The sequence below is a fragment of the Aythya fuligula genome, chromosome 2 (genome assembly GCF_009819795.1).
Source record: "Aythya fuligula isolate bAytFul2 chromosome 2, bAytFul2.pri, whole genome shotgun sequence".
Lineage (NCBI taxonomy): Eukaryota > Metazoa > Chordata > Aves > Anseriformes > Anatidae > Aythya > Aythya fuligula.
The window spans coordinates 65,766,528-65,791,532 of record NC_045560.1 but is presented as its reverse complement, the minus strand read 5'-3'; the positions used below and the strand labels follow the sequence as shown (position 1 = coordinate 65,791,532).

The window sequence follows — 25,005 nt, the reverse complement described above, 5'->3', positions numbered from 1 at the left end:
CCTTTATCTCCCTACCTGTAGAAGGCTTGCTGTGGAGTATTTTCTACCATGTCTCCATTATCCCTAAGCTTTCCATTCATGGGGTAATTTTGAGATCCTTTCAAGGGGAACATAGTGTCTTGAGGCAGCTTTTCTCAAGAGAAGAATTCCCAAACTTCCTGTTTTTGAGTTGTTTTCTGCAAGGCAAGATCCCTATCAAAAATTTAAGTAGTGTTCTAGTGCAATGAGATAGCTTTGATAAGATCCGAAGCGTTCAGCGTAAACTAAGGTGTGTTGGGTCATGGTACAGCTTTTTTTTGGTGTGGTTTCTTTATCTTTTAGCCTTCAATATCCATAGGATCTTGGTGAAGCTTTCCTGTCTCTGCTGTGGCTTCTCAACCCATAATAAATAGTCTATTAACTCTGTAGTTTGAGGTGAAGCTGACAAAAGAAAATGAAGTTGCCTGTAACTAATCACTGCATTCAGAATGTTAGTAGTGCTACAAGACTAGCTCACTTGAATCTTCCTTAACTGTTTCTTTTGGGTAGTAAATGTAATAAAGAAGGCTTTCAATCTAAAAAAAAAACACTATTTCAATTGCTGCAGCATTTTCTATTTTTTACCATTTGGGCTGTAATTTTCTACTTATGATTTCTTGTCTTGGGTGAATACAGTTTTTTTTAAGAAGACTGTTTTGATTATTTTCAAGTACAGAGAGGAAGAGGTAAACCTGTTACCAGAAATATCAGTCAGGCTTTCATCAGTTCATAATTGAGATTTGGCACGAGGGCATTGGGTATTATACTGCAGTTATTTGTTTAAAAAATAAAATAACTAAACAAAAGTTGTCTTGGTGCAGAGGCAAGCTTTAGAGCATGAGTTTTTGTGCTGGATATACCACGTCTAAGCCCAACAAATTATACTTCATGAAAAAACTTTGATTTTAACTTGAAAGTGTCCCTTTAGTAATTGTAATAATATAGGAAGAGTAGGCATAAAGCAAGGAACAAATAGTGGGAGGAAAGGGAGAAGGGGACAGTATGAGAAGAAGGTAAGAAGGCTGTAGGCTCAGAAAGGAGGGGACTGGGGGTACATATCAGAGAGTTCTTGTCTATATTTGCCTCTGCTTAGAAGTGTCCAAGAAAGCAGTGGTCATCCTTTGCCCCTCCTCTCTCTAGAAATGCAGTAAGCTGATCTCTGGTGGTTATTGCCAGAGCCGTAGGGCACGCAGTAAACACAAGTAGACAAGTAGTTGTCTAGTCCAGCACCAGAGGGAAGCTACAGAGGTTTGCTCATGGGTTTGTGGAGCTGTGGGGGGGCTATGGTTGCCTGCTGCTATAGGTTTTGAGGCTTCAGGTCTCCCTGGACTCTTTTTATTTTTAAAATCACTTCCATATTTTTGTTTCTGCAATAGCTTCCTGCTGGGCTAGCATTCTGAAACAGCCTGGCAAATAGGTCTGTTGATGCCTGGCTGTGGGGGAGAATATGTGAATACAGGCCAAGGCAAGGTGGGACCATGTCTGCTGTCTAAGCTGATGTGGAGCTCTGCAGCCTGGAAAGCTGATGGGGGCACCAGAACCTGGGATGAGAGAAGTGCATCAGATGGATGCGTACAGGTGGGGTGAGAGGTGGTAAATTCCATAAACTGAGGCTGTCAAATGTATTGCTTGCCAATGCAGGATCCAGTACTAGGATTATGGCAGCATGGAGGGGTGTACTGCATGGGGTAAAGGCTGCAGCAGTTCAGTATGTCCCCTGAGGGCCCATGGCAAGTGAAGCATAACTGAATGAATGGGTCAGTTTGACAAACTGGCTGTGGCTTATATGGTATGTGAGGATAGCAACTTGAAGCTATTAAGACTGTCTTATTCTGAATTTTTCTACAGCCTCCTTATTTTAGTGTTCTGAGCTACTGGGGAGTGGTGGGTGCCCCAGCAGCCTGGTAGCTGCTAGCAAAGTTGTTTTCTGCTGGCTGTGAGTTTTTTGCAAGCAATTCTAAAAGAAATCAGCCCAGGCAGTAATGGATTAGCAGGTACGTGTGCACATGCTGTGCATGGAGTATAACACTGAAAAAAGCCACACGAAGCTAATAATTCCCTTATGGAAGTGCCACTAAAGGAAGACGGAAGGGTCAGGTGGAAATATTGCCCTACAGACTTGGAAACATTAACTCAAGCTCCCATTGACTTGGGGATGACTTGGGATGGGGCTGTAGGAGATGGTAATGCAAGCTGTAGCCACAGGAGGGCTCCAAGAACACTGATTCTTTGCAGCTCCTTACCTACGCTGCTGTTTTTTCTTTATGGTTACCTCTAGGTGAGTATTTACTAAAAAATTAAGCTTACTAGATGTGAACAACTAAGGTGAATTTTTTTAAACTTACTTTTGAGGCTAGATGCAGGTGTAATCCACTAGTGAGATTATCTACTTCTATCTAAAGTTCTACTTCTGTAAATTGTAAAGTAGAAAATGAGAATTAATTTAAAACATATTCATATTTAAGTTTCATGTGCATTTTTTCCTCTTTCCCTTTCTAGTATAACCAGTTACCAGAAGGTATTATCCCTCCAACAACATCTAAATTTGCATATGGGAAGATTCACTTGCAAAAGGTAAATTAACATCTGTAATATGCAAAGTGTATCTTTCTGTAATGCTGCATGTTTGCTTCTTTGCAAAAATTGTTTGAGAGTATCATGGCAGTCTCTAGGTACTGTACAAAATAGGAAGGAAAACCTTGAAAACAAACTGTCAGGAAGGAGAGAACAGAGCTTGGGAATTAAAAATCATGCCCTTCATGGAAAATGAATAGATATCTTTTTATATTCAGATAACATAATTTTTACTATATTCTGTATGTATGTGAAGTTTTACTGAACTGAAGTGAATATATTCTTAACATAAGAGAATCATAGTTGTCTGAAAACTCTTGTTTGTAAAGTAGCTGGCGAAATGGTAGCACAAGAGGTATGTTTCTGTAGCTAGAGATGCCTCTAAGGGTGAATAAATGGGTAGGATCTATGTACCTTTTAGGTAAATACTTTGAATTGTAAATTTGAAGTGTGGAACACTTTCAATACATTTGAAACTCTTTTCAATATAGTTTCTTGCAGGATCTCTGAAAATCTGTAGCTACTGAAAGAAATTGGCTTCCTGTCAAGGGAAAAGTGTGCAGACCCCAACCTTGTTAGATCCCCCTCTGACAACAGAGGTGTTAACTGGTCAGCACATGAGTAGCTGGGATTTGTCCGTAGCACCATCAATTAGTGCTATGAATGCTTCTGTGAAATATAGTTGACAACTAGTGTCCTGCAGTGAGTGCAGAATGTGGTTTAGGGGATTGAAGAGACAAACAAACAGGTATGAACTTGGCTTTATTCATTCTGCTGCTTGCAATCTAGTTGTTTTGAGATGGTGGATTACTGTGGTCGGTGTACTGGATACTGTATTTCATAACATTTTGATTTCTATTTTGTACTGATAATTTGACAGACATTTCAGTCAATGATATATCTGATCTGTTATGCGCTGCAGCTGAAATGTTGCAAAATTTGGTAGTGATAAGGCTTTACGGGCTTTTTCAAGTCATCCTACTCAAGTGGTGGGCAGGAATAATTTTTTTTTTTTTTGTAAAAGTGATTCACCAGTGAAGCTGACACAGATCTATATCATTTTCAACTACCTCTGAGTATCTTCAGACCTTTTAGGCCAGGATTGCCGTATGAGGTTTCAGTGAACTGGCTTATATTTGGTAGTGACTAATTATATGCTGTTATCTATGCACCCGCCACTTCTGCTGCTGTCGTGGGTTGCAGACACTTGGGAGCCTTGCAATTAGATGTTGACTCTCTGCTTTCTCACGGATTATGACATTCAGATAGGGCTGTCCAATTTCGCAGGAAAGACTTTCTCTTTCCTGCCTTCAGGAACAGAAAGCTGCAGGGCAGCTGAGTCAGAAACCTGCTTTAAAAAGGAGAAGCTGGGACAAATGACTTGCTCAAATATCACAGCTTTGACCTGGCTATCACTGGAAGCCCTGTCACCTACTACACTTCCTCATTGTTTGAGGAGTAGTGTGTTACTCTGTTCCCACCAGTCCTAGGAAGCAAGATGGCATGTCTAAACTCACAGGTGTGAGGTTCCTATCATTGCCTGTGCATATGTTGCCATCTGTACCAAAAGCTTCTAGAATTGTGTAATGGGATGAAAGCTGTTTTCTGCTCTGCAAACCCACTGTTTAACTGCAGCTGCTGTTTACTGCTCTGTTTGGTTAAACTGCAACATGGAACAAACCTCAAATCACAGAGGGTTTGTACTGTCTTGGTCAAAGCTGTCCTCTCAACTCCGTGATGCATTCTCACACTGCTGTGACAAGGTCCGACACACCTTGTTGTTTGAAGAAGCTTGAATGTGTCAGAGGGGGAATATTCAAAATATTCATGGTGTTTGGGTGTCCTTTCCAAATCAAAATATTGTATGATTCTATAATAGTAATCTTTCCTGCTATATCGTTGTGACAGTGCTATAATAGGCACTATGTGAAAGTTTCGTTGTGCAGTAGGGGTTCAGCAGTTAGTCTGCTATGCAAAGTGTCAAATCCACTGCTGTGAACCACCTCCTGTGACCCTTTTGCAGAAAGGAAGAGGGAACGGAGACTCGTGAAACCAGAGGAGGTTGCTCTCTAAATTTTTCCACCAGATACTCTGTGACAATTCAGTACCTGATCAGCTGCTTAAGACATGTACTTGAGGAAAAGAGATCTTTGCCCATACTCATCTAACTGCTTTTTTGAGCTTTGCCATTCCCTGATCAGGCAGATGTTCATCCAGAGCTACTGAATGATTTTAAAGAATGATTCTGGAGGTAATAAAATCCATTAAGAGATGTCTGGGGACACTGACATTGCTATGGAAGAGGAAAGTAAGCAGGCAATGAGGAAAAATCTTGTTGCAGAGGTGGAAAAGAAGTGTTGAAGGTGGGGAATGAGTGCAGGCAAAGGTAGAATGGCAGTAGATGCGCTCAAGAAATGTGAGCAAGAAGATGGGGTTTAAGACCCAGAACATGGGGAGCATTCTCTCTGTAGGCAAATTAATGAGTCATAGTTAAGCTGAGGCAGGGGAGGTTTAGGCTAGACATCAGGAAGAGGTTCTTCACTGAGAGGGTTGTGTTGCACACTGAAACAGGCTCCCCAGTGAAATAGTCGCTGCACCAAGCATATCTGAATTTAAGAAGCGATTGGACCGTGCTGTTAGTCACATGGTCTAAAATTTTGGGTAGACCTGTGTGGTGCCAGGAGTTGGACTAGATGATCCTTATGGGTCCCTTCCAACTCAGGATATTCTGTGATTCTATGATTCTATGACCTGCAGTGTGCCTGGTGGCAGTGCAGGCTTGTGAGCAGGTGGTTGTTTCTGGTCACCATTTGGTGGGCAATAAGGAGTGCTTGGTTACAAGGAAATGCCTGCCCCAGCAGTGCAGCCTGCTAACTGGTAGGTTCTGGAGTTGTACATGGTTACTAGACTGTGGGGAGCTCAGGCAATAGCAAGTAGGATAGCAAGCAGCAGAGATGTTTGAGCTGGGGGCAGAGTTGCAGGGTAGAAATGGGTTAAGCAAACAGGATGCTGCTGGTTGGAGCTATTTCATTTTTTTCATATTTAATCTTTCACTTTGAAGACCTTCCTCTGGAGGTTCCAAAAGTGTTACTGTCATTTGTTAGTCATCTGTTGGTGGGGTTTTTGTATTTTGTTTTTACAGGTTGTTTTTAAAAATTCTTGACAGTGTAATTTTTTTTAATTTACTATTTCTGTTGTGATACTGATTATCCACTAAGTAGCAATCATTAAGAACCTGCAGCAAAACCAGATCTTGCTTTTTTTTCTGTACAGAACACTTAAGAGTGATAAAGTGAAGAAAAATAATCCATTAAAGTTGCAAAGAAATGGACTTTCTACCAAGCCAGTATGTAAATGAATCATATGTGGTCTACCTATGTGAAAACCAGAAGCCCCTTGATAGCAGGATCTTAAAGAAAGTGAGACAGACACCTTAACAAGCTAATACTTAGTTCAGCAAGGCACAAAGCAGCACTCATTGCCAGTTAGTAGGTCATTCAGGTGACTATGTGCAAGTTAACATCACTTATGTTCATTTTTAATTTCGTTGTCTGCCTGGGGCCTAGACTATGAACATTTGTAGGGTTTTTGCTCGGTTCTATCTTATCAGTTCTGTCAGTGTCTCTGCAAAGATAACCATCTCTGCAGAGATGCCAGCGATTCAATCTCCTGTGGCCTACTGGGTCCCGCATTACAGTTTAACATTGCAGATGCTGAGCATTTGGGGAATTTTACTCTTTGAAAACCAATTGTTATTTTAAGTAAAGTTCTTAAGATGAAAACAGAGAAGCAAGCTACTTTCATCAAAAATTTGGAAGCTATCATTTGTCTGACAGTCTTTTGCCACAGTGAAGGTGCTTAGCTACAGACTAGTGAAGGAGATCCAACGTCCAGGAAGTGATGGCATTACACTATTATTCTTCATGTGCTTATGATCGCCTCCTGCTTTCTTGTTCCTCATTAAAGCTGAGACAAGTTCACTAAAAAGTCCATTTAGATCTATGTGCATATACTGAAGAAATAATTTCATGTCCACAGGTGATTCAGGATGACTTCTGTTGCTTATTGAAGGATTTTACACAAATAGTGTATATTTTAATATTTCACCAGTGCTTATTTTCATATGTCCTGTGCAAAAATTTAATAGTTCTGTTATTGAAGTAACCTGAGAAGTTTGTAGAATATTCAGTTTTTCACTATTTTAAATGCCTGTTTGTTTTTTTTTTGTTGTTGTTGTTGTTTTGTTTTTTAATGTTGTTGTTGTTATTTTATAAGTAATTGAAAGCAAATCTGCATTTGGGAAATGCTTTGAATGCTTGATCTGTAATTAACACTGAAAAGTGACAATACTTATGGTGAAACAGACTGAGATCTTGTTTGAAACATGAATACAAATTACTTTTTGAGTTTGTAAGATACTAGGCATGTTGTGTGCATCTTGACTAACATATCACATTAATAGTGGACTTTGAGAAAGAATTGTAGATGAGTAGAAAAGTAATCACGAAAGGAAATTGCAGATGGCAACAAAAGGCAATGTAATTGTACATAAATCCTTATTCAGCAAGGTATTTAACCATGTGACTAGCCTATACCTTGCTGCCAGTCTCACTAAAATCAGTCCATCTACTCATGTATGACACTAAATTACAGCTTTAGGGTTTCTAAAATCATTTAAGACTAAATAGAGTAAATTCAGCATGGATAACTATTGATGGAAGCAAATTCTATTTCTAATTATCTCAGAATAATTCTAGAGTAAGTCGCTGGAAATCACTACTTTCCTTAGTTTAATGTATAATGGAGTAAAAATTCAATAATGTAGTTGTTTTTTGTTAGTTGTCCAGAGCTATAGTGTTTGCCTATAGAATGTTACGGAGAAACTTATGGGTTTGTTCTCATTAAACAATGAGTCACTTTTACAAAAGCATAGAAAATTTAAAGGGCCTGGATTTTTAAAACATTCTTTTGTACATTGTTTTTTTTTTTTTCAGATTTCATCTGTTCTGTGTACTGTATTGTATTATTAATGTGCCTGTAAAGGTGATGTAAGGACTTAGGATTTCTTTGCTTTCCTATTGGAGAGATGTAGCTATCTGGCAAGGTGTTATCTTTAGATTGAATTTCATTGACATTCATGTATCTGCTTTTTATGTGCTGCAGGTGGGCACTGTGGTGGAGTTTCTTGACAGGCTGTCACCTGCTGGACCAGTGAAAAGCACTTACCCACTAACCTTTGTTCAGATAAAGCAGGTAAGGATTCCTTTGGTAGGTAATTTGCAGCCATTTTGTCAAATTTATCTGAACAACCCTCTGTGGAATGGCTCCTGTATGTCCAGTGTCTTATACCTTACCTCAGCACAGGAAGTAATAGTGTTTTAAAGGTGTTCAGGATTTTTGAACAGGAGACCTCTCCATATTTGTCACTGCTCTAAGGTTTTCCTCTTTTCATGAATGTAGATATATATCTGGTGTCCCAGCTTTCTCCTTTATCTGTCTTCTCCCTGAAGTACTGATTTTCATGTTTATGAGATTTTTATTTTATTTTTTTTTTATCTTGTACAACCTTTTTCTTCAGTATTTTTTTCCTTTTTTTTCGTCATTTTCCTCTCATTTCCTCTATCAGAATGAAAACAATGGCTGAAGCACTGCTTTCTTCATGCCGGTCAGGGAGCCTGGAGTTGTTAAATATAGTCCATTTGACACTTGTGGGCCCCCTACTTATTTTTAATCTTTTTCTTTTAGTAAAAGCATGGTGGGTCAAGGGAATGTGATAAAGGAACAACCTGTGGAATTGCAACCCCCTGCCAAAGGCATTCACCCTACTATCTGAGATAGGATTTTTTTTTTAATTTTTCTGTGGCTTCTGCTGACTCCCATTCTCTCCTCTGTTCTGTGTCTCGCTGCATCAGTTTCCCTGTCAATTTTGATGACTTCCTCAGAGTAAAAGATCTTTCCCTTGCTGCTGAGTGACTCTGTTTTTCACTAAGAGTTTATGGCTCCCTGATCACTTCTGTGCTGAATTTAACAGAGTGGAGTATCAGTGCTGATTGCCTGCCTGCAGCTGTAATAAAAAGTGGAGAGAATGTGATGATGATGGTAGCTGTGGGAGGGAGAAAAGGGAGAGTATGCAGTTCAGCAGATGGCTATGACATTTTCTAAGGCATTAGTCAAGTAAAGATTCAAAGCTTGTATTTTTCCCTTCCAAGCCATTAATAGAGAGAGGTGTGAGAGAAACTGCAGCTAGTAGGACATATTAGCTGGATGTTGGCTCTTCTCTCATCCTCTGCCCTTCCCACTGTTAGTACCCTATTTAGGAAAACAGCTGAGAGGGCAGCCAGTGGTGCTGCATAGGTTCTGTCCACTTATTTTCTTTTTTTCTCATTTTTCTGGGCACCTTGTTACAAATGTAATGTAATTGTAGTAATTATGGTGGATTGGAAATGGTTTACTCTCTCTTCTTCCTGTCATACTCTAATCCAGATAAATGGTTTTGTGGCTACTGACAATGCGATTGTTTCTTGGTTTTAATTTGTTTCACTTTTGTGCAGAGAAAAAATATCTAACAACTGATACTTTTTTCTTTACTGATGGGGAACTCGATGAAAAAATACTCTGAAATGTTCCTGATGTAAAGCAGATAATTTGTGAAATAAACAATATCGAACTGATGAATATGTCAGTTGACAAGTGCACTTTGAAATTTCTTATATAAAATCAGTTATGAAGGGATTTTCCAAATATTTTAATCAATTTTAATGAAGAAATGATGCTGTCAGTCATTAACTTCCATTTTTATTGAGGAAATGCCTTTGCAGCCAAGACCCTTGTCTTTTAAAGTTATGTAAATGTACTGAAGAAACAAGTTAAAAAAAATGGAAACTGGAATTTATACCCATAGCTTAAAGGTCAAAGTGAACTCTAATCTGAAGCTGGTATCTCTGATAGATGCTATCTGAAGTGAATGAAAGTTGATGTTTCAATCTGAGTGTGTAGGCAGGAATGTGGGATATGTCTAATTCTTGACCTGAATTGAAGCTACAGAATAACTAGGTTCATTAATCTGGGGATTTTTCTTTCTTTTCTTAGTATTTTGGGTTCGTACTATACAGAACTAAGCTTCCAAAAAACTGTACAGAGCCAACACAACTGTCTTCACCTTTAAATGGAGTCCATGATCGTGCTTATGTCTCCGTGGATGGGGTAAACATTGTTTGCTGGCATATATTTTTGCCACGAGTGGCCTTCATGAGATAGATGAATACAATCTGCCTTTTTTCTCTTTTCTACATCTTAACACAAATTTATTAAATAAAATTATTTAATAAGATGAAAGAAGTATACTGTAGATTCATACTAAATGTTCCTAATATTTCAGGAAATATGAGTATTTATCTGTCTCCTCTAAGGAAAGTGTAATTGTTTCCACATTTGGGATGTGAATGTTTATATAGATTTCATGACTTCATTGAAAAAATAGCTAGAAGATAGAAGAAGAGGGCTTACTTTCAGGCTTTTGAACTGCAGTAATGATGTATACACTTAATGTCTATCTACAGTGTTTTTAAGGATGTTTTACTTTTTTTTTTTTTTCCCCCCTTGGAGAGGGGAAGGGATCTGGGGGGAGTAGAAGCCCTAGCATACATCTTACATTATGAATCTGGCTTCTGATCACGAGTTTATTAAAAAAAAAAAAAAAAGTATATTGTACAGGATATAAACTTTGCCTTTCTTTCCTTAAATAGTGTTTTGTTCTTGCTTAATAAGAATTAATAGTAATTCATGGACTTTGATAGTCCATTTTTTAATTGTTTTGTGATCAGTGCTGATTCTCGTCACCATTATGACCATGTCAAGTTCTTCTTTCCTAATGTTGTTAGAATGAGAACAAATAAAGCTAAATATTGATGTGAGTTTAAATGGAAGATGAATAATCTTTTAATCTCTGACACTTGCAAAATCTTTTTAGTCACCAGGTTAAATCTGTGAACTTTTTGTGAATCAAAAACTACTAGAATTCTAAAAGTTGATTTAGTTAATTTAACTAAGTAAAGAGATGTCATCAGCTAGATGAATACAGCTGATGCGCCTAGTAGTACATCCATTAGATGTACTGGAATAGAAATACTGACAAACCTGCTTTTTGTGTGATTGTGTATGTATGTGTTTGCATACAAGAGGAGGAAAGGAAAATATATACTTTACTTTTGGTTGTTTGTTTCCTTTCTCTACTTTATCTTCATGTAATTTGAAGAGACAAATGATGGAGTTTTGTTGGTTCAACGTTTTTTTTCTTCTTTCGATGTAATTCATATAGGTTCTTCAAGGCATCCTTGAAAGGGATAAATCACTAATGATAAATATAACTGGGAAGGCTGGAGCAAATATGGATATCTTGGTAGAGAATATGGGCCGAGTCAACTATGGTAGATACAATAATGACTTCAAGGTAAGTAGAATCTAACTGGATAATGTTTTTATGGGTTATAAAACATGGGTTAGAAACAGCAAAAGGATCAGGATTACACAGGTGTAATTTTACCTCAAAATATAACTCCTCACTAGTTTTCATGTGAGTTTTCTGGTCACAGATATCAAAGTGGAATAAAGAACTTAGACATTTTTTTTGTTGGTTCACATGTGTTGTTAGACAAAGTGTCACCCACAAGACTTTCAGGTTGAGTTGAATCTGTAGCTAAAATTTTAAGATATGCAAAACTATTTGGATAAATTCAAAAATAGGCTGGAAATCAGTCTAATCTTGGTCATATTTTGGGGCTTGTGACTCCTGGGGTAGTGCTTCTGTGTGTATTTGTGTATATTTACTTTTATACCTCTATACCTCTTGCCATGTCCTATTTCACTTGTCAGTAGTGTGTACCCTTGCAATATTTTCAGTTTGGCTAAGAGAGGCTGTCTTACAAGCACTTTACCATGCAACATTGCCAATTTAGATTTGTACTGACCTGGAATTATTAGGAAGCTTATGAACACTTCCATGCTATGCTTTGGTACTGTCATTAGGGGCAATACCACTAAGGTAACACTAGGAAAGGCAGGAGCAAAAAGGAAGCTTATCTGGTTTTGGAATTAAAGGGGTCCCTAGTGCTGTGTGATGTTTTCTAATGAGGGGGAAGGGAGAGAACTATTACAGAGGCCAGCCTTGTGGTGTGTTTCTGCAGTGTTCAGGGGCGTGGCATGCTATCTTTTTTAGTTTTTGGTATTACTATGTTGCAAATAGTACCAAATATGACAGAAAGCTTTCTCTTTCTCATTAAGACGAGAATTGCAGACCCTTTACTGAAAGAATCTTTTGTGTAGAGTCCCCTTGGATTTGACTTGACCTAAATTGATTTGGCAGTGTTCTTTCAGAAAGCTGGTCAAATGTTTAATGACTAGAGATTTATTACTGATGATTGTGGTGCCTTTTGGTGCTGCAGGTGACAGCAGGTAAATTAGAAGCTCCTGTTTCCTCTCAGACTTGTCCAAAGTATTTCTTGGTTTGTTTGAATTCAGCATCACAGGAATGATGTATGCTGACCTGTACTATTTAGTTACTAGCTAAGGACACGTGCTGTGAGGAAGTAGGACTTTCAAAGTTATAAGTAGGGGAAAAAAAGTAAAATAAAGTGTGTATGAATTTTTCTGAGCCTTGCTGATGAGGTCACAAACTCTGGTTGAGTTTGGTCATTTTGCAGAATACAGTTTAGTCATAGAACATACATTGGTAAGTCTTACAAGATCACCATTAGGCAGAATTGACTGTTTTCACACTTGTGTTTTGCTGCCTTGAGAAGAATGGGCCTGACTGCATTCTTAAAGAAGGTTGTATCGGTTATGATTAAGCAGCAAAGAAGAATTGAAGCTTGGGTTTGGTTGAAAGGGGACTAGTTGACCAGTTATCTTAGTACGTGTGTTGTGATGTGGATTTCTAGGTGTATCTCCAGGTATTCTAAGACTCCGGTCAAGGCAAAGCAATATAACTTTTAGGTTGTATTAAAGTCTGTGAATTAAAAGTATGAGCAACTGTTTTCTGTGGCATATAAATTCAGTGGGCAGCAGTAGTGCCAACTTTGTTCATACTGTCTTTTCAAGGATCCTTACTCTTTTTATGAGTGCTAAGAGAGGGCAACTAGTTCCCCAGTGTTCTGCCTTCATATATAGGCAGCAGAAATGTGTTTATTTAGATCAGGCCGGGTGATAAGGAAATCTACGTGCTTACTGTTGAATTATGGTAGCAGAATAAAGGGTTGGAGTAAGGAGGTGCTCAGTGCTGTTGTGATTGAGTTTCAATTTACACTTATACCAGGATTTCAACCTTTTAAAGACTGAGTAAAAGCAAATTCAGTAGACACATTGTGAGAACAATCCTCTAAAAGCTCAATCCTTTCACATAAAAGAGGGAGACTTTTTCCACATAGCTTTAGAAAATGTACTTTGCCTTTCCCATAGACTCCCTCACCCTGTTTCTTAAGGCAGGTATTTTTTGTGTTGATTTTGAAAATGGGGAATAATTATGCATAGGTTATTCATTATTCTGTGACTTCATAAATAACTTCAAATAACTTCATATGTAACATGAGGGAAGAGGTTTCCATTTGATGAAGCCTTACAGAAGCCTTGCACCTTCAAGAAAATCTGAATTTTGTTCAGCTCCTTTTTCTTACTCTTTTTTTTTTTTTTTTGAATTTGAAGTGGAACCAGGCATCTAGCTTTTGGGAAAGAATCCTAAGAGGGTTTTTGTTCTAAAACATCCTGTTGATTTAAGTGTCCTTAAAGGAAACAAAGGAAGGAAGAGTGTAGTTTCATTTTTTTTTTTTTTTAACATGCTCACTGCCACCTATATCTTTGTTTTACTTGGCAAATTCACGTCCATATCTGGACTATTGCATATGCATTTTTATGCATACCAAAGTAAGAGTGCTTGTAGGCACTTCATTTCATTCAAAAATCACACTGTACATTACACTTAAAGATGGGTTTAGGGAAGCCAGTTGGAAAGTTTTGGGCAAAGCTATGCTGCAATATTTCAACTGATTGTCAGACAAAGTAAAGTCTAGGTTGAAGAGAAGTTTTGCTGTTTAACTCTGTGCAGATAATTTATTTTGATATCAGAAAAATAAGTTATGAAGTGGTCATCTAGGTAAAGGAATAGAGAACGTATTAGTGCACCTACTGATGACTAGGCTTGTGGAGTCAGTGCAATGCTTACTAGATATCAGAACAGACATACTATTTACTATAAGCCCTCCACAGCCATAGAAAATGTGGCTTTGTTTGAGACTTTGCTTTTAGAACTTCTTTTTCCTGTTTAACTTGTGGTATTTGCAACAGAACTTAAGTTGCACTTAAAAACAGCTATTACACAGGGTCTACTCAGGAGATTATATGGATGTAGCAGTGTTGGTTTAAAGTCAATTCCTTGCATTGCACTGAAACACAATTTTAGAAACCGTTACTGTAACACAGTTAGGAATTGAGTTCAGGAGAAACTTAATGTTCCTTTCACTGTTCTTAAATCATGATCTTACTTTGCCTTTGTACTCACTGTGTGAGTACATTGGTGTTCTTCAAGGGTACACATAGTTCCACAGAACTGAAACAGGACTCTGTGGGCTTGAAGTTGACTGTAAGCTTAAATTATTTCACTGAAATTGGGGTCATGAAGCATGCGCGTTGATTTTGTGATACTATATGTTAGCTGTAGAAGACTTGTAGGAAGTGAATACTGCTTTCTCTGCTATTGTGCAGGTTAATGTCTTGGTTTAGTGACTCAGTGTTACCAAATCTCTTGATAGTATCTCAAAATGAGCTATTTAATGCTTTTTCTGCTATTTATTAAGCCCCATGTTTTTGAATCATGTTCATGTTAAAGCAAAATAGAAATTTTAATTAAAAAAAAAAAAAACTTGAAAAGGAAAATTGGCATTGATGAACGCCTAAAACTTTGAAGAAGTGCAACACTTTCCTAGAGAATAAATAAAATGCTTTATTATTGAGCAAAGCTTATAACTTGGTGAAAACCAGATGCTTGTTTTTCCACACAGTTTGGCAGCTGTTGGAAGTACTTTGATTCAAACATGCTTGTAGTCCTGACTGATTTATGGTTGCAGCTGAATAATTTCAATAACATGAAGCTAATTATGTTGCTTTTTTTTTTTTTCCTCCTAGGGTCTAGTTTCAAATTTAACTCTCGATCAAGACATACTTGTTGAATGGGAAATCTATCCTCTAGACATAGATGGAGCAGTGAACCATTCCATTCATGGCTACCCTGACCAACCAGAGAGAGATGTTGGCAATCCACTAAGTTATGAAACACCTACTTTTTACACTGGTAGACTTTTAATTCCTGGCGGGATTCCAGACTTGCCACAAGATACCTATGTTAACTTTCCTGGCTGGACAAAGGTACAAATTTTTGCTGTAAAAACTTGAAGTCCACTCAGAGAGATACTGAAAGTTCTACGGAAGGTCAAAATCCACCTCTCTTTGGCTGGATAGAAGGAGGTTATGATGGTGGGGTGTGTCATATACATTTACATGACTAGGAAATGTGTTCCTTGGTACAAGTAAATTTGGATATAAACCATTAAGAAGAGGGAAACTTATAATTAAAAAGCACATGGTGTTGGTCTAGGAAGGGGAGAATCACATAAAAACCCTGTAGTTTTTCCTAGAGTGAGAAAGATCATCTGTCAGACTTCATAGAAATGCTGCATTTAGTGGTTGTGTTTTGGATTTTTTTTTTGTCTCAATGTGTTGTATAAACAGCTTTTTGGAGGCATAGAATGAATTACATACCTTGAGATGAAACAGTTCTTATTCTGGAGAAAGTGAGATGCTACAGGACACTTCTCTGGTTACACTGATTAATTAAAAGTAACTAATAGCATATTTTTGTTGCTGTGTGAGAAATATTGCAAAGCACAGGCAGAGTTGGACACTGCTAGTAGCATGCCCGTAAGTATGGATCCAGACAATGTTACAGGATCACAGAATCATCTAGGTTGGAAGAGACCTCAAAATCATCAAGTCCAACCTCTGACGTAATGCTACCAAGTCCTCCACTAAACCGTATCACTAAGCTATACACCTAAACATCTTTTAAAGACCTCCAGGGATGGTGACTCCACCACTTCCCTGGGCAGCCCATTCCAATGCCTCACAACCCTCTCAGTAAAGAAGTTCTTCCTAATATCCAACCTAAACCTCCCCTGGTGCAACTTTAGCCCATTCCCCCTTGTCCTATTACCAGGCATGTGGGAGAATAGACCAACCCCCACCTCGCTACAGCCTTCTTTAATGTACCTGTAGAGAACAATAAGGTCGCCCCTGAGCCTCCTCGTCTCCAGGCTGAACAAACCCAGCTCCCTCAGCTGCTCCTTGTAGGACTTGTTCTCCAGACCCCTCACCAGCTTCGTTGCCTTTCTCTGGACTCGCTCGAGCATCTCCATGTCCTTCTTGTATTGACGGGCCCAAAACTGAACACAGCACTCGAGGTGCGGCCTCACCAGAGCTGAGTACAGGGGTACGGTCACTTTCCTAGTCCTGCTGGCCACACTGCTTCTTATGCAAGCCAGGATGCTGTTGGCCTTCTTGGCCACCTGAGCACACTGCTGGCTCATATTCAGCCGACTATCAGCCATCACTCCCAGGTCCTTCTCTGCCAGGCAGCTTTCCAACCATTCCTCTCCCAGCCTGTAGCGCTGCTTGGGGTTGTTGGGCCCAAGGTGCAGGGCCTGCTACTTGGCCTTGTTGAACTTCATACAGTTGGCCTCAGCCCATCGGTCCAGCCTATCCAGATCCTCCTGCAGAACCTTCCTACTCTCAAGCAGATCAACACACACACCTAACTTGGTGTCGTCTGCAAACTTACTGAGGGTGCACTCGATCCCTTCATCTAGATCATTGATAAAGATATTAAAGAGAACTGGCCCTAGTACTGAGCCCTGGGGGACTCTACTAGCGACCGGCCTCAAACTGGATTTAACTCCATTCACCATGACTCTTTGGACCTGGCTACCCAGCCAGTTTCTAACTCAATGAAGCGTACTCCAGTCCAAGCCATGTGCAGCCCATTTCTTGAGGAGAATGTTGTGGGAAATGGTGTCAAAAGCCTTACTGAAGTCAAGGTAGCCTTGACTTCAATACCATCCACAAGACCAATACCATCCACAGCCTTTCCCTCATCCACTAAGCGCGTCACTTTGTCATAAAAGGAGATCAGGTTTATCAAGTAGGACCTGCCTTTCATAAATCTACGCTGACTGGGCCTGATTGCCTGGTTGTCCTGCGTGATAACATTCAAGAGAATCTGCTCCATGAGCTTCCCTGGCACTGAGGTCAAACTGACAGGCCTAGAGTTCCCCAGGTCTATCTTCTGGCCCTTCTCGTAGATAGGCATCACGTTTGCTAGCTGCCTGTTGACTGGGACCTCCCCTGATAGCCAGGACTGTTGATAAATGATGGTAAGTGGCTTGGCCAGCTCCTCTGCCAGTTCTCTCAGCACCCTTGGGTGCATCCCATCTGGCCCCATTGACTTGCGTACATTCAAGTGCCGTAGCAGGTCGCCAACCATTTCCTCGAGGATTGTGAGGGCCACATCCTGCTCCCCATCCCCTTCCACCAGCTCAGGGTACTGGGTATCCAGAGAACAACTGATCTTGCCGCTAAAGACTGAGGCAAATAAAGCATTAAGCACCTCAGCCTTTTCTTCATCTTTTGTCAGTAAGTTTCACCCCACATCCAGTAAAGGATGGAGATTCTCCTTAGTCCTTTTTTTTGTGTTAATGTATTTATAAAAATATTTTCTGTTATCTTTAACAGCAGTAGCCAGATTGAGCTCCAGATGAGTTTTGGCCTTTCTAATTTTGTCCCTACACATCCTTACAACACCCTTATAATCCTGAGTGGCCCGCCCTCTTTTCCAAAGATCATAAATTCTCTTTTTTTTTCCCCTAAGCTCTAGCCACAACTCTTTGTTCAGCCAGGCCAGTCTTCTTCCCTGCCAGCTTGTCTTTTGGCACGTGGGGACAGACCGCTCCTGAGCCATTAAGATTTCCTTCTTGAGGAGTGCCCAGCCTTCCTGGACTCCTCCACCCTTCAGAACTGACTCCCAAGGGACTCTGCCAACCAGTGTCCTGAACAGCTCAAAGTCCGCCCTGAACTGTGGTCTCCCTCCTGACTTCGCCAAGGATAGAGAACTCTACCATTGTGTGGTTACTCTGCCCAAGACAGCTCCCAACCACCATATCTCCCACCACTCCTTCTCTGTAAACAGAAGGTCCAGTGGGGCACCTCCGTAGTAGGCTCATTAATCAGCTGCGTCAGAAAACTATCTCTCATGCTCTCTAGAAACCTCCTAGACTGCTTTCTTTGAGCTGTCAGTGCCTGTCTTCTGGAGTTTACCTGTAACTGGACTGAGTAGATCAAGTTGTGACTGACCAATCTCATGGCCTTCTATGAAGGATTGACTCTATCAGCTGACAAGGGAAGACCAACCAATGCCATCTACCTAGACTCTTCTGTAAGGCCTTTGGCAGGGTCCCATGCAATGTCCTGATATCCAGACTGGAGAAAGATGGATTTGAAGGGTGGGCCATTCAGTGGATAAGGAATTGGCAGGAGAGCTGCAGCCAGAGAGTTGCTGCCAGTTGCTGCTATGTTGAGGTAGAGCCCAGGGGTAAGTGGTGTCCCTCAGGGGTCTGTCTTGGGACTGGTGCTGTTTAATATCATTACCAGTGACATAGACAGTGGGATTGAGTGCATCCTAAGCAAGTTTGCAGATGACACCAAGCTGAGTGGTGCAGTCGATTTACCAGAAGGAAGGGATGCCATCCAAAGGGGCCTGGGCAAGCTTGAGAAGTGGGCTCATGTGAACCTAATCAGGTTCAACCAGTCCAGGTGCAAGGTGGTGCACCTGGGTTGGGGCAATCCCAGACATGAGGACAGACTGGGAGAAGAACTCATTGAGAGCAGCCCTGCAGAGAAGGACTTGGGGGTTCTGGTGGATGAAAAAAGCCAGCAGTGCATGCTTGCAGCACAGAAGGCCAACTGCGTCCTGGGCTGCATCAACAGAGGGGTGGCCAGCAGGGCAAGGGAGGGGACTATGTCCTTCTGCTCTGCCCTTGTGATGCCCCACCTGGAGTGTCGTGTCCAGGTTTGGGGCCTCCAGCACAAAAAGGATGTGGATCTGTTAGAGTGGGTCCAGAGGAGGGCCACAAAGATGCTCAGAGGGAGCACCTCTTCTATGAAGAAAAGCTGAGAGGGCTGCAGATGTTCAGCCTGGAGAAGAGAAGGCTATGTGGAGACTTCATTGCAGCTTTTTGGTAATATTGAAAGGGGTCTTATAAAAAAGATAGTGACTTTTTACCCATGTAGATAGTAATAGGACAAGGGGGAATGGTCTTAAACTAAAAGAGGATACATTTTGACTAGACATAAGGAGGAAATTCTTCACTTGCGGGTGGTGACACACCAGAACAGGCTGCCCAGAGAAGCTGTGGATGCCCCATCCCTGGAAGTGTTCAAGGCCAAGTTGGATGGGGCTTTGGGCAGCCTGGTCTAGATCATGGTGGCATCCCTTCCTGTGGCAGGGGAGTTGGAACTGGGTGACCTTTAAGGTCCCTTCCAACCCAAGTCATTCTATGATCAGAGAGCACTGCAATGAGAAGTTTGTGTGCAGACTTGAAAGGGAACTTCTGATAGGGCTGGAGAAAAACTAGAAAAGAAAAGAGTACGTTTTCACATTGCCGTGGTTGAAACAGTATACAAGATGAGTATGTAGCTGGTGGGAGGCACAGACAGCAGAATGTGTGCACTGAAGTGCCACTCCTCTAAGAGGCCTAAGCATTCAACTCTAGGCTTCAGGAGTGCTGGTGTTAGGTAGCAAAGTTAATTGTAGTGAAGTTAATCCTTTCTGAAGCAGTTTACTTACTGTTATTAAAACAGAGTAGGAGATGGAGGTGCTCGTGATCTATCTACAGCGTTGCAGTGGTTAAAGCACTTCGCAATATGCAGAAGACTGATTCATTGCAGACATTTAATGTTGCAGGCACTGAGCTTGGATGAGGAAGTCTCTTAGTCCCTGTTCCTATATATATATACATATCTTACACAATCACAGAATAAAATCCAACAATAGCTATTTGCACAGGAACTGGAATCTGGGACTTTTCCGGTAAATTCTGCAACCCAATGAATCACAAACCATCTTCCTCTCTTTGAAATGGCAAATGAGTCCATTCTTAAGAATTTTTAAGTTTCAGTGGGAATCTTTTTCCCTGACCTATTGGACATAGAAATTTGTTTTATATGGTCTGTATACTATCTAAAGAGGTCAAAGTGAAGAGAACCCAGGGAAACTGTAAATATGGTTATTGGATTAATCATTCATCTTTATAGAGATTGGACTAAAGTTTTAAATAAGATACCGAGGAGTAATAAGATTGAGGTAAAACTGGGTGTGGGGAGAAGAAAGGCAGAATCTCAGACTTCTAGATAGCTTTACCAATGATCAGTGCCTATAAGGTAGAGGGCTGTAAGAGTTTGAATTCTACTCAGATACCATTGGATCTGGGCCTTAGTTCCTTGAGGCACAGCTGTATAAATTGGTGATGACAAAGTGTGGAGAGGGACTTCTAATAGTAGAAGGAGCTAAAGGTGTTTGGGTATTTGAAAAACTGTGGAAACAACTCTTAAGAAAATGTGCAGTTTTAATGATTATCTTGCCTTTCCATATTAAGACAAAGAATTTGACATGCTGGACAGCCCAGAAGAAGGATGTGGCATTAACAGTCATGACCTATGGTTGTAGCTCAGTTGCCTTCTGTGGTTTTTAAAAGCTTCGCTATTAACAAAATTTCCCCCACCTTCACTTAATGAAGCATGGTTGCACTTAAGAGTATGTCCTTCTGGATGTATGGTCAGATTTATTTTTATTTTTATTTATTTATTTATTTTATTTGGAGTCAGGATTGTTCTTTATTTCTATGGAATTGTGGGTTATAGCTGCTGACCCTGATAAAGGAAATCTTTCTGAAGATAGAGATCTATTCCCTATCTCTTCTTTTTTTTTTTTTTTTTTTTTTTCAAAGGTATGTTTGTTGGCAGCATGTATGATGCTGTGTTTTTGTATTTTGAGATGTACAAACTCCTGAATATGCAGTCTTCAGAAATTGCAGTGTTAATATAATGTTCCAAATGGCAGTTTGGAAATGAGAAATGAAAATCATAGTTTTCTCGGAAAACTGACTTATAACCAGAGATAGATTAAGATTAGAAACAGACCTGTTTCTAATTATGTAGATAGTGATAGGACAAGGGGGAATGGTCTCTGAACTCTATCAGAGAATCACAGAATTTCTAGGTTGGAAGAGACCTCAAGATCATCATGAACTAATGAACTCTAATGCGTCTGATTCCTACACTATACTCCAACTTCCCAGAGGGTTACAGTCACCCTGTATAGTAGCTAGTCTACTGTGTAGTGGGTACATCTGCAAATGCATCTTGTGGGGGGATAGCTTGCATTAATGCTATATTCTCTTCTAAAAGTAGTATAGAAGCAAAGTGAAGAGCTTGAATAAATACATGTAGTTCTTCTCTTGTCCTTTTATACAGCAGAAACAAACCACAAAGTGAGATGAACTTGATTTAAATACTAAAAAAAAGTTTAAAGTCAAATTTTGTTAACATCTTGGCACTGTAAAAGATAGGATCTTATACTGAGATAGTGGATACAGAGACAAAATAACTCACCTGTATTTGCAACTATACAATCTCCTTATGAAACTTCTTTCACAAGTTTCATAAAAATAATTTTCATAAATGCTTGAAAAAAGAACTACCTCCAGAACACCTTGAACAGTAATATTTAGTATACTACAGTTGTGCTTTTATAAATCTTTTATGAGTATTATTTGATTTTTAGTTTTCCCTCAAGATGTTAAAAATCAAGAGTGCAATGAGTCCTTATTTCCCAGTGACTCAGATGATTTTATTATTTTTATCAATTTACATCCATGCTACAGGTGAGTTTGCTTTTCCTCTACATTCTGATTACCAGAGGCCACAGCAAGAGGGAAAACAGATGAAGTTATCTGTTCCCATCCTCTTCCTTGCTTGCCAGTCAATTGTCTGACATGGTAAAAAGGATGCTTAAGAGGAAAAAAATCAAGTGGTTTGTCCAAATCAGATTATGTCTTGTTTAATGAATCAAGATTCCGTTCAATTCAGGAATCCCTTTATAATTCTGCTGAACATTTGGCAGCTCATCAATTTAAAGACTTTTGGAAACACCTGCACTTGTTTCACTCCAATGTCTCTATTTTCTGGTGTATAAATGACTTAGTTTATTTCCTTTTTACTTGCCTAATTTTATTTTCTATTTTTAACTGGGAATATTTATAATATTAGAAAAGTATTTTCACAGAATCAGAATCACAGAATTGTCCAGGTTGGAAGAGACCTCAAAATCATCAAGTCCAACCTCTGACCTAACACTAACAAGTCCTCCACTAAACCATATCCCTAACTTCAACATCTAAAACAACTTTTTAAAACCTCTTTTAAAGGCCTCCAGGGATTGTGACTCCACCCTAGGCAGCCCATTCCAATGCCTCACAACCCTCTCAGTAAAGAAGTTCTTCCTAATATCCAACCTAAAACACCCCTGGTGCAACTTTAGCCCATTCCCCCTTGTCCTATCACCAGGCATGTGGGAGAATAGACCAACCCTCGCTACAGGCTCCTTTAACGTACCTATAGAGAGCGATAAGGTCGCCCCTGAGCCTCCTCGTCTCCAGGCTGAACAAACCCAGCTCCCTCAGCCGCTCCTCACTTGTTCTCCAGACCACTCACCAGCTTCATTGCCTTTCTCTGGACTCGCTTGAGCACCTCGATGTCCTTCTTGTAGTGAGGGGCCCAAAACTGAACACAGCACTCGAGGTGCGGCCTCACCAGAGCCAAGTAGTACAGGGGTACGGTCACTTTCCTAGTCCTGCTGGCCACACTGCTTCTGATACAAGCCAGGATGCTGTTGGCCTTCTTGGCCACCTGAGCACACTGCTGGCTCATATTCAGCCGACTATCAATCAATATTCCCAGGTCCTTCTCTGCCAGGCATTTTGTTCTGGCCACCTCCATTATGAAAGCAATTTGAAGAGTTTGTGTGATAAATTAACTATGATGTCATTGAATTTACATTAATAATAGCAAAACATCAAAGATTCACTGTTGTAACTAACTAAAACAAAATACAGTGCTCTTGCAGTATCATTTCACAATTTATTTTGCTGACTAAACTATTGCAAGTATAATAGACATCTGAATGTCATGTGTCTAGACGAGCTGTATATCTTCTTGAAATCATAGAACAGGAAGCAGTGTGAAGATAGCATAGTATTACACTTTTGTAGAGAACAATTAACAGAATTAGGATCTGCTTTGTTTTGTGAGTTCTTTCTCCTTTTAACAATCATCTTGAAGTAAATACAATTTTCAGGATTTGCTTTGGTCTGAAACTTGGCACAAAATTCAGTGTCAGGAACCTGCAATTCTGTTTTCTTAAGTATTGTCATATTTGGCATGACTGCAGTATCTGACCACTTTGGTTTTAAATATCAGCTCATCAGGGAATTTAGATTCTTTTGACTATTTGTAGCAATTTCTTCAACAGATTATCAGTCCTTGTGTTCTATCAAACTGAAATATCAAGAAAATGCAGTTACTGTGTGAAATGTGTTATGCTTAAAGTTATTTAGATGTTTGACCTCTTGTCAAATTATTAAAACTTCATTATGTTTTCTCTTTCTTTTAACAGGGGCAAATTTGGATCAATGGCTTTAATCTCGGTCGCTACTGGCCAGTCCGTGGTCCTCAATTGACCCTTTTTGTTCCAAGGAATATACTTGTTTCATCAGTGCCAAATAACATAACAGTATTGGAACTGGAGCATTCTCCCTGTAGCACCCAGGCATGTGAGATAGAATTTGTAGACAAACCGGTTATCAATGCAACTACAATGTATGAAAATGTTCCTCCCCCACTCTATTTTAGAGACATGTGGCTGAGCTATCTATAATGATATGAGTGTTTCCTTATCTTCCCCCCCAATTTGCTTCTTTTTCCCTTTAAACATATTTTACTTTTTTAAAGAGTCAGTGTAAATCAGTAAGTTGTTTAGCAGAGACAGCTTCTTAAATTCAATTTTTTTTTCAGGCTGGCCAGAGTTAAATACTGAAATTCTCTTGAAAAAGAAAAGTTGTAGCTTTAGAATTTACCTTGAACTGTGAAACTGAATCCATCTAGAAGATAATTTTAGCATCAAAGTGTACTAAAAATGCATTCCTGTAGACGGTTTGCATTACAGGAACCTTCTGCTTTTTTTTAACCACCTTTTGCAACTGGAGAGAAGCCTACAAAAGGGCTGCACAGTCCCACGAGCCTGCTGGTTACTCACAAAGGCCGGTAGGTCAGTGCTGCCAATGGACTAGACAACTTTCAGCTGATTTTTATTACCTGTTTAGTATCCAGTATCATTTTATTCTGCACTGACTGCCGATGTTGAATGGACCTGCTTTTTTCACCTCCGTGCAAATGACCTCTGAAAAAATCCATTTGGTTTCTTATGGGAGCAGTGACAAATGTGGAAGAGAGCACTCATGCAAGCTGATCCAAACGGCAGTAATGTGGACAGTGGAGAGTAATCTTGTAGTCTGCTTCTATCCTGTCTTTGAAAGCCATTTGACTGCTTCATTTCTACTATCTCCAGAGACTTAAATTAAATTGGCAATTACAAGAACTTTAGTGAAATTTAAGCTTGGTTGGACCATAGCCTTTGATTAACTTGCCTGCAGAATACAGTCTTAAAATAAGCCATTTTTCCTTTTACATGTTTTTTTTTTTTTTTTTTTTTTTAATGGGTCTGTCATGCCTCTTCTTCATAGGCCATAACCTTGAAAGTAGAAGGTTTTGAATAAAAGAGAATTAAGTCATGCCTTACGTTTTGTTCTAGTAAATTGATAATCTGATCCAGTAAATTGATAATCTAAGGGCCTGGTATTTGCAAAGATACAGTCATTGTTGGAAAAGCTGACTTTCTACAGCAGGCTGAATCTTCTTTTTGATTCTTAGGATTTTGGTGTCAATCATGCAAACTCTTTGGTGAGATTTAAACAAAATATTAAAATGACAGAATCAAGTATTTTCATAATCTGTGGTTGTTCCTTTTCAATTTCTGTCTCATGTTATTAAAATGGTTCTTTAAGATTAAATCCTTCCTGTATTTGTTTCAGAGGGAGCAAGTGGAGGAGGAAGACTGATTAAAAGTGAGAAATGAGGTTGTAAAGTCTCTATGGACAAGGAGTTCTTGTTGATGTCTCATTTATTTTGTTCTGAAGACTTGTGCAA

The 25,005-nt window shown here is 39.6% G+C and overlaps 1 protein-coding gene across 1 annotated transcript in view; it reads left to right on the top strand.

Annotated features, from left to right (window-relative positions):
- Positions 1–24,799, top strand: part of GLB1 (galactosidase beta 1) — a 51,061-nt gene extending 26,262 nt beyond the window's left edge. The window contains 6 exon segments of the mRNA XM_032181079.1: positions 2,518–2,592; positions 7,756–7,845; positions 9,682–9,795; positions 10,910–11,041; positions 14,764–15,003; positions 23,417–24,799. Of these exon segments, the coding sequence (XP_032036970.1) occupies positions 2,518–2,592; positions 7,756–7,845; positions 9,682–9,795; positions 10,910–11,041; positions 14,764–15,003; positions 23,417–23,677 (912 nt within the window). The 3' untranslated portion in view covers positions 23,678–24,799.
- Positions 24,800–25,005: the final 206 nt, after the last annotated feature.